Here is a 12,562-nt window from a genome sequence, read left to right on the forward strand (position 1 = left end):
CATCCCTTGAATCAAATTGTACATTATCAGCTTTATTTTAGCATGCAAAAGTAGCGTGAGACCCATTCCTGGCTGTTCATTGGCTAATGAGTCTTGCATTTTGGTCCTCCGCTGATGCCACTCTCTCTAGAGGACACTAAAGGCTGAATTATGCTCACCCTGCCGTGAAGGGCGCGGGGGTGGAGCGAGGGCCGGGCGCGTCAAATGACGTAAATTTGTTGGGCATGGTTATTCACTAGCTCCGTCGGGCGCTCGCCTTGTGCATGATTTTTTTTCTAACAGCGCGAGCAGCGCACGGCTTCTCTCCAACCATGTCCGCTTTCAAGCCACTGAACCCTGAACACCGAGCTGTGTTTTCGCCACATTTCTTGACCCATGTGGTAGGCTATAAACTTTGATTTGCAACTGTTCGTTTTTAGTAATTTCACCAAGTAAATGTGTTGTGTTGAGAGCATTATTGAGAGAGATTAAAAGCAGCACAGAGTAGGCTATCAGGGCTGAGAAGTAAAACGGCTTTCAGTAAAAACAAGTTTGGTGATTTGATTCCTTCATGTGCTGATGTGCGGTCGTTTGAGAGTGAAAGCGCACTCAGTACTGCACATAATAGCGTTTCATTGCGACTTTTCACGGGCTGTTCTCACCATTGTACAATACATGCTGATCACTTTCTGAGTATAATGGCATCTGCCCCAGCGCGAGGTCTGCACGGAGACTCGCGGGGCCCCACCCCACGGAGCTTTGCTCGAGTATAAGAGCACCTTTACGCAACCATGCACGTGACATAGGAGAACGCCAGGATTGGACAGGAGTTTGTGTTTTCCCCCGTCTTGGGCGTGGTTTCTGAATGATGACCCGTTATGCAGTGTCTCTAATAGGCCTGGACGATGGGGTTGAAATCAATATGATAATCATAAGGATTCTTCTCAATATCAATATCATGTTTCACGTATGCAAAATCAGTGTTCATCTCATTGAACTGAATGGTGATGTCAAACAAACCATATATTTTCAAATAATATTCCTGCCATACCTCATTTGATCAGTTTTTAAGTAACATTTGCTTGTTGTCATCATCAATTTAGACAGCAGAAATGTCACTATTAAAATAACTTCATATCATCACGATGATTCCACTGAAAGACAACAATAATAGGCTATTGAATTATCGTCCACTCCAGCCCTAAATCAAGCAAGTAGTAATGGAACTTACTAGCTACTAGAAACGTCTGAAAAAGACCCGAGTGTATTTTCTTCCTCTGTCTGTAGCCTGTTGTTTAATGGCGAGCTCATTTCTTTCTGCTAGTGTTTATATATACTGCATCGCTACCCATCTACGTCACGACACTCACTCTATACCTGACCCCACCTCCATCTGGTCGCTAGATACACGTGCCCAGAGCCCTCCCAAGTCCCTTTGTTTTTGAGAGTGAGTTATTTTCCCCTCCTTCTAGTGGGTATAAGTGGGGCGGCGCCCTCTAGTGGCCAGCCGCCACTGGTTAATACCGCATTCATTGGCTTGTGGCTCGTATCCGTAACGTACTTCACCGTCGCCGCCATATTGTTCAGGTCAAGACTGCCCTGTAAACAGTGTAAAGAAATGGAAGTGAACGGGGGAGATGCGGTTTTGCTAGAAAAAACAATGATATATGGTTTACCTTTCTCAGCCACTTTCAATTATTTTTTTAATCCAATGGATTATGATCATATATGCGTATTCACGTTGAAGTACTGAAAAAGAAAGAGAAGACTGGATTGTAAAAAAGATGCCAGAGTCGTGACTCGTGTGCAGCTTTGGGCTGTCTGACAATACAAACCAGAACTCAGGGAATTACCTTTCACAAATCCATCCCAGAGAATGGGGACATTTTGAAACAATTCCTTTCCATTGAATGAGGTGATTCATAGTAGATCAGGTGTTCACAGGTAAAGTTGGTTGGCTGGTTGTATTTGGCCATTATAACATTATGTTGAGAGATACCGGGATCTCAGTAACGTCAACGCGATAAAGCTAGCTAGCTAACGTTATGAAAGCTGAGACTTTATTATGCCGGGGTCAGACTACACAAATTCACCCTAATATCAACACTATTTGCTGACCCAATATGAACATCGGGAACGACGAACGGCCGCCAATACCTCTTGTAGTGTGACATAATCAAAGACCAGCGTCGTGGCATCTGGGATGCCTCACGACACCCTGACGAATTGGCAAAATATTATAGAAAATATATTTTCTCGACTAGTTTGACATCTGCTACGATGAGTTCCTTTTTACTTCAGCTTGGAGTTCGGCTTGTTTTCTAACTACATTTACTATCTATACAATTGATGAAGTATTTTGGTCCGAAAACCCTTTTTTCTCCCCACCAAGTATCCTGCGTGATAAATACATGTAACAAACCAAAGCGCTTGAAAACCGGTTGAAAATTCAGTGAGTTATGATGACTTTAATTGTGGATAGCCTTCCTGCCTCCATAGACATTACACATTTCTGGAGGTGCGGCTCGCCTGGACCGATATGGCGCTTGCGTTGACACATCGTTCCAATGAACAGCAGCAGCCAAGGCGGTATCTACGTGTATATATCTATGCATGGTGGTGGTGGATATGAATTGTTCTGCTATATGAAACCTAAAAGCTTCTCTCTTTATCCTGTGCAAGGAGTCTGCTGAGAGCCCAGTGGGCAGAGGTGGAACTGCAGGGACCAGGCCGCCGTCCTCAGCCACAGCGGAGAACAGGAACTGGGATGACCTCGGAGGAACGGAGAAGATAACAGCTGTTAAAATGGACGACTCTGCAGAGTTACAGGCGCAACTGGGGGAGAAGGGGAAAGAGGAGGGTGCGGGTGCAGCTCGCTACCAAGACAAACACTCCAAGCCCATGCAGGAAGAGAGCGAGAGGTGTATGGCCGGAGAGATAGAAGAGGAGGAGGGGGTGTATGTCATTGAATATTCCAATCCAGAAGAGGAGGGAGAAAGTTACCAATTTAAAATTTCTGTAGACAAACAGCTCCCAGTTTTGGATGAGTTTGGGGAAAATAAAGGTGTTTTAGAAGGTAAATCAGTGCCCTGCACCGAGTGCAACAAAATGTTCTCAAACTCATGCACCTTGGGCAGACACATGAGAATCCATAAAGGACTGAAGCGATTCAATTGCAGCTTCTGCTCCAAAACCTTCAGACAAGCGACTACCCTGAAAACACACCTGCGCACACACACAGGTGAGTGTGTACTACTGATAATGAGCGGGTTTGTTGGAACCCTACATTGCATGTCTTATAGATTACATTATTACATTACATTGTCATTTAGCAGACGCTTTTATCCAAAGCGACATTTTGTCAACAGTACAGAAATCAACTATGCAGCACAGTCAATGACATAGCATATACAAGGGATCAGCCGAGCAGCATTTTGGTAAACCGCGTCACTGGGTGGCAACGGCAATGGAGCCCAAGTGGTGCGAGGCTTGGTTGTCTGACTCTAGCCAGCTAACTCTGTTTACATTTTAAAAACTGCGACAGTTCACACAACTTTAACATGACATGCATATAGTATACATCAAACTCTTGAGCTATTTCTGCTCTCACTCAGAATGTCAAAATATAAGCGATGTCATGTATAGTTTTTAAGATATTAACCTATGTTTGGCACAACTCATAATATTAACTGCCCGGGGTTCTGCATTGCTGGGTGTCAAGTGACGTCACGCTGATTCGTCCTATCCACCTTATTTTTGAATGCCCCACTGTACAAATAATTGTGGGTACAAGTTCCGGTTTAACGTGACTTATTGTTGCAGCTTGACATTTCCTTTGTTATACTCTGGCTGCAGACCCGAATTATAAACCGGAAACTGGAGTACATTATAAAAGTTATAAATATAGTCACGTTATAAACAACTAACCAACGCTGGGGGTCCGTATGGAAACAGTGTTACTCGAAATGGTTAAAAGTTAAATCAATTTGGTCATTTAGTGGCGTTTTACTGCCATGTAACATAGCTAGCTAGCCGCTAACATTAGCCACAGTAGGCTGCGCACTGCGCTCTTAAAGGGATATTTATCGACGAGATTTCTGCCAAGCTGGACCTGATTAGTGATTTGCTCCGTTCGCCCAGACGGGTGTCAAGCTGTCAGCAACAAGGCTGGGAGGATCAAACCAGAAGAGAAACGCATAGGCATCATGGCCGCCAGAAATAAGGTAGATAGCAATAATAGAGAGCCAAAGTCACGCCCACTTCCGGATTAGGTATGTGCATCAAGAGATTTAATCCACCATTTATTTTCCCATAGACATCTATCTATATTTTATTATTTTATCTATAAAAGGGAGCTAGGACTCTGTCTGTTTCTCTGTCCCACATCACTGATGGCTGATGGGATGTCATAAATTCCACTGATGACATCATCAGTGATGTCATAAATTCACTCACACACAGTCCCAGTGATGTCATCAGTGATGTCATACATTGTGACATCAGTGATGTCCGAGGCATTGTGACATCATCAGTGATGCACACCCACATACACACAACAGACAGACAGGCACACACAGACACACACACTGATGACATCAGTGATGATGTCATCAGTGATTTCATCAGCCTGAGGCTCACGAGAGACTGAGGGAGAGGGGGAGAGACTGAGGCAGCAGGCGAGCCTAGGAATCGAGCTCGCGAGATGCCTAGTAAAAATATATATCATCAGTAAATGGGAGCTGGGGCTCTGTCTGTTTCTGTCTGTCCCACTGATGACATCATCAGTGATGTCATAAATGACATCATCAGTGAATTACTCACACACAAGGCTATAGTTCAGTGATGATGTCACTGAGGACATCACTGATGGTGTATCAGTGATGTCAGAAATCCCACTGATGACATAATCAGTGATGTCATAAATTGAAAGTACCTTTTATTTGAAATTAATTATACATGCATTTCAGTGTGAATTAAGTCTCACTGTGTTTCTCTCTCAGGAGAGAAGCCGTTCGCCTGCTCGCAGTGCGACAAGTGTTTTGCTCAGAAGTGCCAGCTGGTGGCTCACTGCAGAATGCACCATGGGGAGGAGAAGCCGTACACCTGTGAGCGCTGTGGCCTGAAGTTCGCCACCTCCTCCAACTTCAAAATACATGTCAGGTACTTGAGCTGTGTTAAGAATACATCATATCTTACCCACTGTATACAGGGTTCCCACGGGTCCTTGAAAACCTTGAAAGTTTGTGAATTTGAAAAATAAAAATCAAGGCATTAAAAGCTTCTGAAAATAGACATGGGTCATTTGAAAGTGCTTGAATTTAGGGTTTTTCCTGCATAGAGAATTACGAGGGGGACACCTGGGTCAAATGTAGCTTTTTTGCAGTTTAGAAGTGTTCACACATTCAACCCTCCTTCTTTTGAATGGCCTGTGAGCTTCTGCTAGTTCTCATTATACAAACTAGTGCAGTGCCCATTCCCCAGTTCAAAGTCGTCTTCTTCTTTGGTGTTTTATGGCAGTTGGCATCCTTTATGTTGCATTACCGCCTCTTTCTGGACTTAGCCATCCACTGTTCCCCAAATTTTGTCCTGGTCCTCTTCCTTTTCGAAGTTGATTAGATGAACAGTCCTGGAGATACGTGAAAGCCGTGATTTTATTGGTAGAATTGCGCGAAATTCAACAATGCAATTTCTGGGGTTCCCCGCAACACACCCGCCAGGTTTGAAGTAGGTCAGACGGTTCTCGAGATAAACCGCTTTTTGTGTTGCTAGTAGGTGTCGCCATGACTATGCATGTGTCCAAAATGCATGAAATGCGGCACCGTACTCCCTCGGGTTTCAAGCAGCACACTCCCCAAGTTTGAAGTCAATCGGACTCTAGATAAACCACTTTTTGTGGTGCCAGTAGGTAATGCTAATACGCGCCCTCGATTCCTAGGCTTTGCCCTTGTCCCTGGCTAAATTCCTACACTGACAATAGAGCAGGCAAGGCCATGCAGCAGGCGAGGCCATGCAGCAGCCGAGCTGCGGGCGATCTGCGTATGCGAGCCTGTGCAGCGGGCGAGCCTAGGGGTTACGCTAGTAGTGTAGATTCTCAGTGTTGTAACAGTAATTACGGTAACCTTGATTTATGTATAAAAACTAAGCTGTGTTGGGTCCTTGAATTTGGGGAGTTGGGCCTTGAAAGTCCTTGATTTTGACTAGGGATGGGCATTTTTAATCAATTTCCATAATCGAAATTCGGGAAAATTAACGATCAATTATCGATTATCGATAGCGTAATAATAATAATTATATATATATATATTTTTTTTTACTCTGGTCTGGTAATAACGTTGCGCGTTAGCGTCGGCCAGCTATAATGGCGATGCCGCTGTGTAGTAAGAATATCAGACACTAGCGCTGTGGCCAGGTAAACAAACATGTTACATGTCAGGTTACATGATGTAAGGCAATTGGCGTCTTCCAGCTTAGCTGACAGCACAAGAGTAAAAATCGACAGGCCTGAGCTCGGCGCGTCCTTATAACATCATAAGCGCGCCCGCGGTAACGTTGACAACCACACAATCACACAGCCTTACACTAGCTAGCTAGGCTACTGTACTCACATTTTGAAAGTAGGACTCAGCTCACCGGCCGCGGCTTCCAGGCTTATAAACTCGTGACAAAAACCGCATCTGTCCTGATGGTCGAGTTCCATCCAGCTGCTCTCAGAGTCCGACGCGTGGATATTATTATTTGCCACGAGATGTGAGTGAATTGATTCAGGTGGGCGTTAGCAGCTAAAGGCTACTAGCTGAGTCCATGCTGACTGCTGCTACTTCATAGTTCATAACGTTATAAACAAATAAAATGACTTGAATTCACTTAAACACGTGTACCATTACTCACACTTTGTTGAAAATTAGGAGAGAAGTGTACGAAGTGTCATAGTTATAGTTATAACAGCCTCACTGAGGTCCGCAGACCGCTGGGTGCGTTTGTGTCCCTGGCGCATGCCGGTGTGAATTCCCCATGTTTAAAACAGTTTTGTTGGCACAAAGGCCCCCGCCCAGCCAGAAAACTAGAGACTATATGAAGCTCCACCTCACGTTAGTCGGCTGTGCAATGGAGTGGGGCGAGGAGGAACGAATTCCACCCAAACCTAGTCCACAAAAAAACAATAATCGATAAAAATTCCACGTGATCGAATTCATTCCTCAACGATCAATTATCGATTATCGATTGTTGATGAACATCCCTAGTGGGATCCCTGTGTATATTACCGATAGTGCATTGGAAGTTCACATACCTGACTTTGTTTTTGTTTGTGCTTGTGTTACAGACTGCACAGCGGGGAGAAACCATTTATGTGTGACGTCTGTGGTCAGGCGTTCGCCCAGTCGAGCACGCTGACCTATCACAGGCGACGACACACGGGGGAGAAACCGTACCAGTGTGATCTGTGTGGCATGTCTTTCTCTGTCTCCTCCTCTCTCAGAACACATGAACGTAAACACACGGGTAAGATAAGTTTTTCCACATTTATTTATCCAGGTAAAGTTGAGAGCGGCATTGTGTGTGCTCTGTAGCAGAGATGGGAAAAGTACACACATTCTTTCCTTAAGTAGAAGTACAGTTAATTGTGTGTAAAAAAGTACAGGCTCTGAAATGTAACGTGTCTTTAAGAAAGAACACGAGGTCTGGTGATCTGTATAAAAAGAACCATGATCTCAATAGATCTCAATAAGAAGAAGAAGAAGAAGAAGATCTCAATAATTGGTCATTGTCTATACTAAGTTTTAGTTCGCGAATTGAAACTGTTAAAATAACTGTTCTTCCTAGACTGCTCTATTTATTTATGTCACTGCCTGTTAAAGTCCCAAATACCCAATTTCAGGAGTGGGACAAGCAGATTTCACGTTTTGTTTGGAATGGAAAAAAGCCAAGGGTTAAGTACAGGACATTGACCATTAAGAAAGACGGAGGCGGTATGTCTCTACCTAACCTTAAAGATTATTACCACGCTGCCCAATTAAAAAACATAGCTCTTTGGTGTGATGATATGCATGTGGCAAGATGGAAAGAGATTGAGACTGAATGCAGGGGGATTCCAATACAAGCAATGATTGGAGATCATAAGCTAACATTATCTCATCAGGATTACCTGAGTCCCTTTACATTGTTTACTCTGTGTACTTGGTTTGATGTCATAAAACAATTGAAATTGAGGTCGCAGGTGAAACAACTCAGATGGATTGATGCATATGACACAGATTGTAAGCCAAACTGCATGGGTACCAGATTCAAGTCCTGGGCTGATAGAGGTATTACTGCCTATTGTAATATAATGGATGGGGATACATTAGAGAGCTTTCAAACACTAAGTAAAAAATATGACTTGGAGAAGGGCGATTTTTTTTTGGATACTTACAGGCACGACACTATATATTGAAAGAAATTAAGATTGGGGAAATAACTTAATGGTCTAATACAATTAATGGTAATGGCATACAAAAGTAATTCTAAATCAATAGCCTCAAAATTGTACCAGGGAATTCTAATGGGGAGGGGAAATACTACAAATTATATAAAAAAAAGATGGGAAAAAGAACTAAACGATGCAATAACTGAACGTGAATGGGAGAATATGTGTGAAACAGTCTTTTCTACTTCCTGCTCCTTGCAGTGGCGTGAATTTAGTTGGAAGAACCTTGGAAGGTTTTTTATTACACCTAAAATGAAACCATATATGTCACCAGTAAGCCAGACATGCTGGAGAAACTGTGGGTCTGATGACATGTAAATCACTGTAGTTAGTTAGTTGGTTAGTTAGTTTTTATTTCCGTGTCATGCCATTTCTGTCCCATCCCACATGGGATTACAAGACACTATCACACCAAATTATATATAAACATAACATCCGGTTGTACCTCAATATACAAACAAAATAAACAAAGTATATAATATATACACATACGCATGTACATGTACATATACATACACATATACACACTTACCGGTACTGTACATACATACGTTTTTTTTTTTTTTTTTTTTTCTTACATTGCCTTTTCCTGATAAAGAGCTTTTTTTCTCATGTCCCAGGCTTTTTCCAAATAACAAGCCAGTCCAAAAGTTTCATACGTAAACAACCAACTCAAATTATGTGCATCATCATTATTAAGAAAATCTAAATCTGTTTTTATCTTACTGAACAAAATATTGCGCGGTTCACTATAAAAAGGACAATAAAAAACAAAATGAAACTCATTTTCTATGTCATTTAAACAACACATTGGACACACCCGCTCTTCTTCTTCCAATCTGACATACCGTCCAGTTTCGATCATAAGCGGTAAAATACCAGATCTCAGCTGGGCACATAAGGCTCTCTGCTTTTTTGATAAATTATAATTAACATAATTTTCAGTACCAAAATCATGTCTAATCATACGAAACGTACGCAGCTTTGGTTTAGTCCATATATCCTCAGCGCATCGCACCTTATACTGAGTAAACACAGTATATGGGTGATATACCAGAAGATACATTGTATATCAGGAAATGATAAATACTTCTTTAAATTGTAACTGTGGCTGCAAAGAAAGCGATTACTCGTAGATGGTTGCAGACCGACTCTCCCACAGTAGACAACTGGCTTGAAATCATTAAAGGAGAACTAACCTCCAAAACACTTTTTTTCAGCTTTTAACCAATATATATGACTTTGGGGGTGATGTGTGAAGAATTCTGGTCAGAATTTCCACATTTGACACCAAACTGTTGCCATTTTACCATTTGTATCATTTTTCAGCAGCATATCTGGCATAAGCGCCCTCTTAGGGTCCAACACTGCTTTTTTTTTTTTTCTCAAATGAATGGGAGATTTGGTACAACCTGACGTCAGGTTGTCCCCAAAGACTATGGGATTTCAAGATAATTACTCCCCTACCCCCTCTGTACCCTTTCGGCTCCTCAGAACTCCAAGCCTATTCTTATTGAAGTTTGCTCTTAAAATACTGAACCAAACGTTGTCAAAGTTGGCACATGTCTTAATTATAGTTAGTTTCCCGCTGAATGTGTCACTACTTTATTAATATCTTACCTGAATAAGCTCGAATGATGATGTATATATTATCAGTCCGAGTTGGAAGCAGCTGTCTCCAGCCCAGCCAGGCGGGAGAGAGTCCTACTGTAAACCTCATGCACTAGCTCCAAGCTCCGCGGGCGCGCGCAGCAGAGCAGAGCTCTCTGTGCTCTGAGAGTAGAGAGAGCAGTCTGATATTTCCGCAAACAAATATGGTCGCAGTTTAGCGCACATGTAAAATATAACGCTATACTACGACGTGACAACGTGACAAAGCTTCTCTAAACACATCGGCTACTATCATTTCCCTGCATCCCTCCTACTGAGATTATATCGGTAATGATTTTGGACAGACTGAATGCGCGGAGGAGAAGGAGAGATCTGCAGCTCTGCCCTGAGTAGCCCTGAGAGACACTCGCCTCGCTCCGACTACTGTGCCCGTCTGTGAAAAGCGTCCTGTCCAGTCGCACCTTCGCAAACAGATGCGGGATTCCCTCAATCCTGTACCCAATCTCAGACTGTATTCTCTAAATCGCACACCAGCTATTTCTGTCTGTTTGTTTGTTGCTCCGTGAGGTTACAAGCGCCCCATGCATGCAACAGGCTGTTTCGCCAGCCGGGGTCTGGCAGGAGGGAGGAGGCGCAGGCAGCCTGCACTGCGCTGAGAGGAAAAAACTTTTGCACAACTTTTAACAACAATCACGAAAAGCCCCCAAACTAAAATGAAAAAGGGACTATATGGCAACTTGGACGAGGGAATGACGTAGAGAAATCTCGCATTGTGTTACCCCAGAACGGGGGGTTTGTCGTATTGTGCGGTGTGCTGCTGTAACGAGCCCATGCCACTTTGCTCTCGTAACGTAGTTCAACACACTGCTATAGAGGGAATGCACGTGACGTCACGGACGCGACAGTCAGTGCGGGTACGCCCACTCAGCTGCACTGAGTGTCAAAACGTCTAAACAAGCCAGGCGCCGCCGCCGGGTCACGGTGTTTAGCGTTCAGCTTCCGCGAGAAAACAACGAAAATGGGAAAGTGCTGTTGTGCCATTGACTGTAAAAATAGATTCAACAAGGCGTCGGAGGTATCTTTTTACAGGCTGCCGAAAGCTAATGAAACGGTCCGGTCTTCTCTGCAGCTATCCAGGGTTTCAATGAGGGCTTTCATTCTCTGGCTGTGTTTTACCTGCACATAACGTTACATGAGTGACAGTGTTAACTATGATTGAACAAAGCTAGCGTGTGTTAGTGACAGCGTATGCTATATTTTTCTTAATAAAAGTTGTAATAAAATAAATATTTACCTCTCCACATACAACCAGAATATCCATTGCTGTCCTCCTTACTTTAATGTCGCCAACAAATCCAGCCTTGAAGTACGACCACGCGTCCATGCTCTTGTATGCTTTCATGCTTTGGTTTGTGTATTTCCCCGGCGTCGATATTAAGTACATATAAATGTCAGGAAACCCTATTCCTGGCCACATGTCTACATCCATGGACCACTGGTTCTTTGGCAAGCTGTACGGGTCACATTCGAGTCCAACTGCCTTTAATTTAAGCAGATAATCGTTTATATTAGCCGTGGTTTCGCTACTACCCCTGGCGCAAGCCACTGTTTGTTTTGGAAATTTGACACTCAGTGCTGCTCAGTCCGGCTGAGGGGGCGTGTTCTGGAGGGGGCGTGGCGTCGGTGCATTCCCTCTATAGAGTTACATGCAGAAAAATAATTAAATTTCTAGTTCGCCACTGAATTACCAAATTGATATAACTTTCAACCATTTTGAGCAAAGCTCTTTCCATACAGGCCACCAGCGTTGGCTAATTGTTGATATTTATACAGATATGGCCCCTCTCAAATAAATTATTTTTGAGGCAATAGGCAAACTGTAATGGCGTCGATTTCCGAAAAAAAATCTGGACTTCAACACAGCCAAAGAGTCCAGTATAGACAAGAGCATATGTCATTTCTTGGTTTTTTCCATAGGTATTTTCAAATCACTGTTCTAATACATATCTAGGGGGTTAGTCCCCCTTTAAAGAAATTCATGAAATGGAGAGACTGACCTTTCTATTGAGATTGAAATATGACCTGTACATCGCAAGATGGACAAAGTGGTTATTATATGCATCGGAATGAGGAATGTGGATGGTTTGTCTCCCCTCTGAAGTATAACAAAATATGCCCACTGACCCTCTCTATTTATATGGCTATGCCACGAGTGCTTTTTGTTTTTGTTCTGTCTTTTATTTCAAGAATAACTCTCATGAACCCAGAGATGTGCTAAGACACCTGTTTTTTCTGCTTTGTCTGATTTTTGTCTAAGATAATTTCATGGTTTGGCAATGTATTATGTTTTATGTACTGTGACGACCTTTTTGTTTTTGTTTTTGTTTGTATGTCTGTTTGAAAGAAAAAATGAATCAACTTTGAGTAAAAAAAAAGAAAGAACATGAGGTATTTACACGACATACATGGACTATCATATCCCATATCCCCCACAAAGAACATCAAAAC

At 42.8% G+C, this 12,562-nt stretch overlaps 1 protein-coding gene across 2 annotated transcripts in view; it reads left to right on the top strand.

Annotated features, from left to right (window-relative positions):
- The window catches only part of LOC310771951 (uncharacterized protein), a 48,452-nt gene that overhangs the window by 858 nt on the left and 35,032 nt on the right, over nt 1–12,562 (top strand). For both annotated transcript variants that reach the window (XM_083631957.1, XM_083631958.1), the window contains exons 2-4: nt 2,662–3,220; nt 4,980–5,139; nt 7,301–7,479. In XM_083631957.1, coding sequence (XP_083488083.1) covers nt 2,785–3,220; nt 4,980–5,139; nt 7,301–7,479 — 775 coding nt within the window. In that variant the 5' untranslated portion in view covers nt 2,662–2,784. The remainder of the gene's footprint in view (nt 1–2,661; nt 3,221–4,979; nt 5,140–7,300; nt 7,480–12,562) is intronic.

Source organism: Poromitra crassiceps, assembly GCF_964638095.1.
Source record: "Poromitra crassiceps genome assembly, chromosome: 2".
NCBI lineage: Eukaryota > Metazoa > Chordata > Actinopteri > Beryciformes > Melamphaidae > Poromitra > Poromitra crassiceps.